This window comes from Sphaeroforma arctica (assembly GCF_001186125.1).
Source record: "Sphaeroforma arctica JP610 unplaced genomic scaffold supercont1.1396, whole genome shotgun sequence".
Lineage (NCBI taxonomy): Eukaryota > Ichthyosporea > Ichthyophonida > Sphaeroforma > Sphaeroforma arctica.
In genome coordinates, this window is record NW_014039162.1 from 13203 (window position 1) to 15882 (window position 2680).

The window sequence follows — 2680 nt, forward strand, 5'->3', positions numbered from 1 at the left end:
ATATTTATTTATAAATATATATGTATGTATATATATATGTGTGTGATTCGGTAATTTGCGCCAATGCATACAGAATACACATTGGTAGGTAAGTACCTATAGAAGTCGCAAAGTGGCCATATGCGGACGGGGCGTCATCGTCGGACGATAAATCATCGCGACACACAGTGCGCATTGGCGCAGTGAGCGATGCGCGTGGTGATGGTCCAGGGGGTGATAACGTGCGCTTGAAGGGCTTTATGAGGGCCTCCATGTACTGCCCGTGGTCCGATGTGATTGGATCTGTAACGGAATGCAGTTGAAAAAGCCGGGGGTTGAGTCTGACACCTGATAGTACATGATAGTCTTTGGTCGAGGCGTTGTACTACGGCCGCAGCCACACATCAACCAGCGATCGAGTGAGTCTGGTGGATGTAATTCATGGATAGCTCTTACTGAACGGAATACACTCACAATCATTGTAGCGGTAGTGCTAGTCCGAAAGATACGTCTGGAGGTGCATTTTAGGCCAAAGATCATTCCGCAGGTGCAAGTACCACACTCATATAATGCACAGGTCCTGCTTACCGTCCACGTCAGCCTCAGGTTTGGGCGCGTACTCGATCTCCCACGAGTTACCCAACTGTTTGTCCTCCACAACGGCCTGCGGTGTCATGGTGCTTAACTTTGGGGCCTTGGTCGATTGTGTGTCTTTTTTCAGGTGCTTTACGCCTTTTGAAGGAGATAGCGAAAGTATCTGGTAATCCGAGAGGACAGGGGCGCAAGTAGGTAGGAATAAGCAGGACAGCAAGAGCACAGATACATAGCAATGCACCAGCACCCAAACCCAATCATCACCAACGAACTACGTTAGAGTGTTATAAGGGTGCAAGTATGTCCAAGAAACTACTTTCGAGTGAGACAATGCAAGTGATGCGGCAGTGGAATCTCCTACACCATTGGTACACGTCTTAAACAGACATGCCTCGACCTATTCATATACAAACCAATACCCACCGTCTTTGATGCCCTGCTTGTCGTCAGTCCCTTCTTCCTGGCACCTTCACTGTGTTTCCTGATGCTGCCGTGGTTCTCCTTCGTACTGTCACCGGTTCTTTTCTTCACGCTCCCATTATTCGCCTGAGAGGACTGGTTGGTCAAGTCCTTGCCAAACCCGCGCTTAACAGTGCTTCCCCCGGGCCCTTGCTGTTGTGAGTGGGTATGAGATTGGTACAGATGTTCAGGGAGAGTGATGAGTATGGCAGATAGTCGGAGCGTGGACTGAGTAGACAAAACAACCCCATTTAAATAACACAACATGCCGGATAGTGTGTTGAAATACTTTAGACGTTAACGATAACGCCCACCTTCCTTAGTTAAGAGCCGATAGCCAGTCACTCACATCTCACTTCGCTCACGAATGCTACTGCCTTGACCAAACATACATGTACCGTCGACTACACGCACCACTACACTCTCAGCATCATCATATATAACCTCTATTATATGTTTCTGTCCCAATGAATTCGCACTCGGAAGTCCATCCTGCAGAGTGAATACTTGCTGTATCTCACTACACCTCGCAGTAGATAACTAATGCGAACTATCGATTGACCACACATATAGCACAGACATACTGCCTACCGCACCCTCTTTCACCTACTGGGATATCAATAGTCCAGTTTATTTTGTTCGTCCTACAACAACAATCCAACTCACAGATATTCGTGAAAATCATCACAACATAGCCGCCCTCCATTACTCACACATCGATCCACACGGACACTAAACTCAGAAAACTTAACCAATGGTTTGTAAAAGTCAGCGTCCACTTTATTTCCTAGATACACTAACTCAGAGAACTTTGACAATAGTTTGTAAAAGTCAGCGTCCACCCTATTTCCTAGATACACTACACTCAGAGAACTTTGACAATAGTTTGTAAAAGTCAGCGTCCACATTATTTCCTAGATACACTACACTCAGAGAACTTTGACAATAGTTTGTAAAAGTCAGCGTCCACATTATTTCCTAGATACACTACACTCAGAGAACTTCGACAATAGTTTGTAAAAGTCAGCGTCCACTTCCTAGTTACACTACACTCAGAGAACTTTGACAATAGTTTGTAAAAGTCAGCGTCTACCTTGTTTCCTAGATCGCCCAATGCGCGGCGAGGGGTTTGCAAACCCGAATTCTTTCCGAGAGAAGGTCCTGCGACAGAAATAGTACAGAACTGCACATCAGACTGAGATGTGGCGACACTGCAACTGTTCAAATATAGGAATACAAAGCTTCTAGCCAATTCAAATAGAAATAAACTCTGTGGGTTACCTGAACTTCCATTGGTACGCTAATTTACCACACAAAAAACTTAGAACAAAACTCAAGAGTGTCTCTGGGCACGGACTTGGGTATAAAAATGAGCCTATCTCGCCTGACAACTTACGTGAATACAATCTTGCCAAGCATTGTAACTATAAAACTAAAGAAAATTCATTCCGTACACGTGCATACATATCTGTATGGATGAATAAGTTCACCAACGAAGCCTAACACACACACACACACACATATATATATATATATATATATATATATATATATATATATATATATATATATATATATATATATATATATATATATATATATATATATATATATATATATATATATACTATATACTATATATACTATA

At 43.1% G+C, this 2680-nt stretch overlaps 1 protein-coding gene across 1 annotated transcript in view; it reads right to left on the bottom strand.

Annotated features, from left to right (window-relative positions):
- The window catches only part of SARC_10805 (hypothetical protein), a gene marked incomplete at both ends in the record, with an annotated part of 4860 nt that extends 2702 nt beyond the window's left edge, over positions 1-2158 (bottom strand). Inside the window, 4 exons of the mRNA XM_014295139.1 lie at positions 97-282; positions 568-736; positions 997-1185; positions 2126-2158. Of these exons, the coding sequence (XP_014150614.1) occupies positions 97-282; positions 568-736; positions 997-1185; positions 2126-2158 (577 nt within the window). The remainder of the gene's footprint in view (positions 1-96; positions 283-567; positions 737-996; positions 1186-2125) is intronic.
- Between the last annotated feature and the right edge of the window lie 522 nt (positions 2159-2680).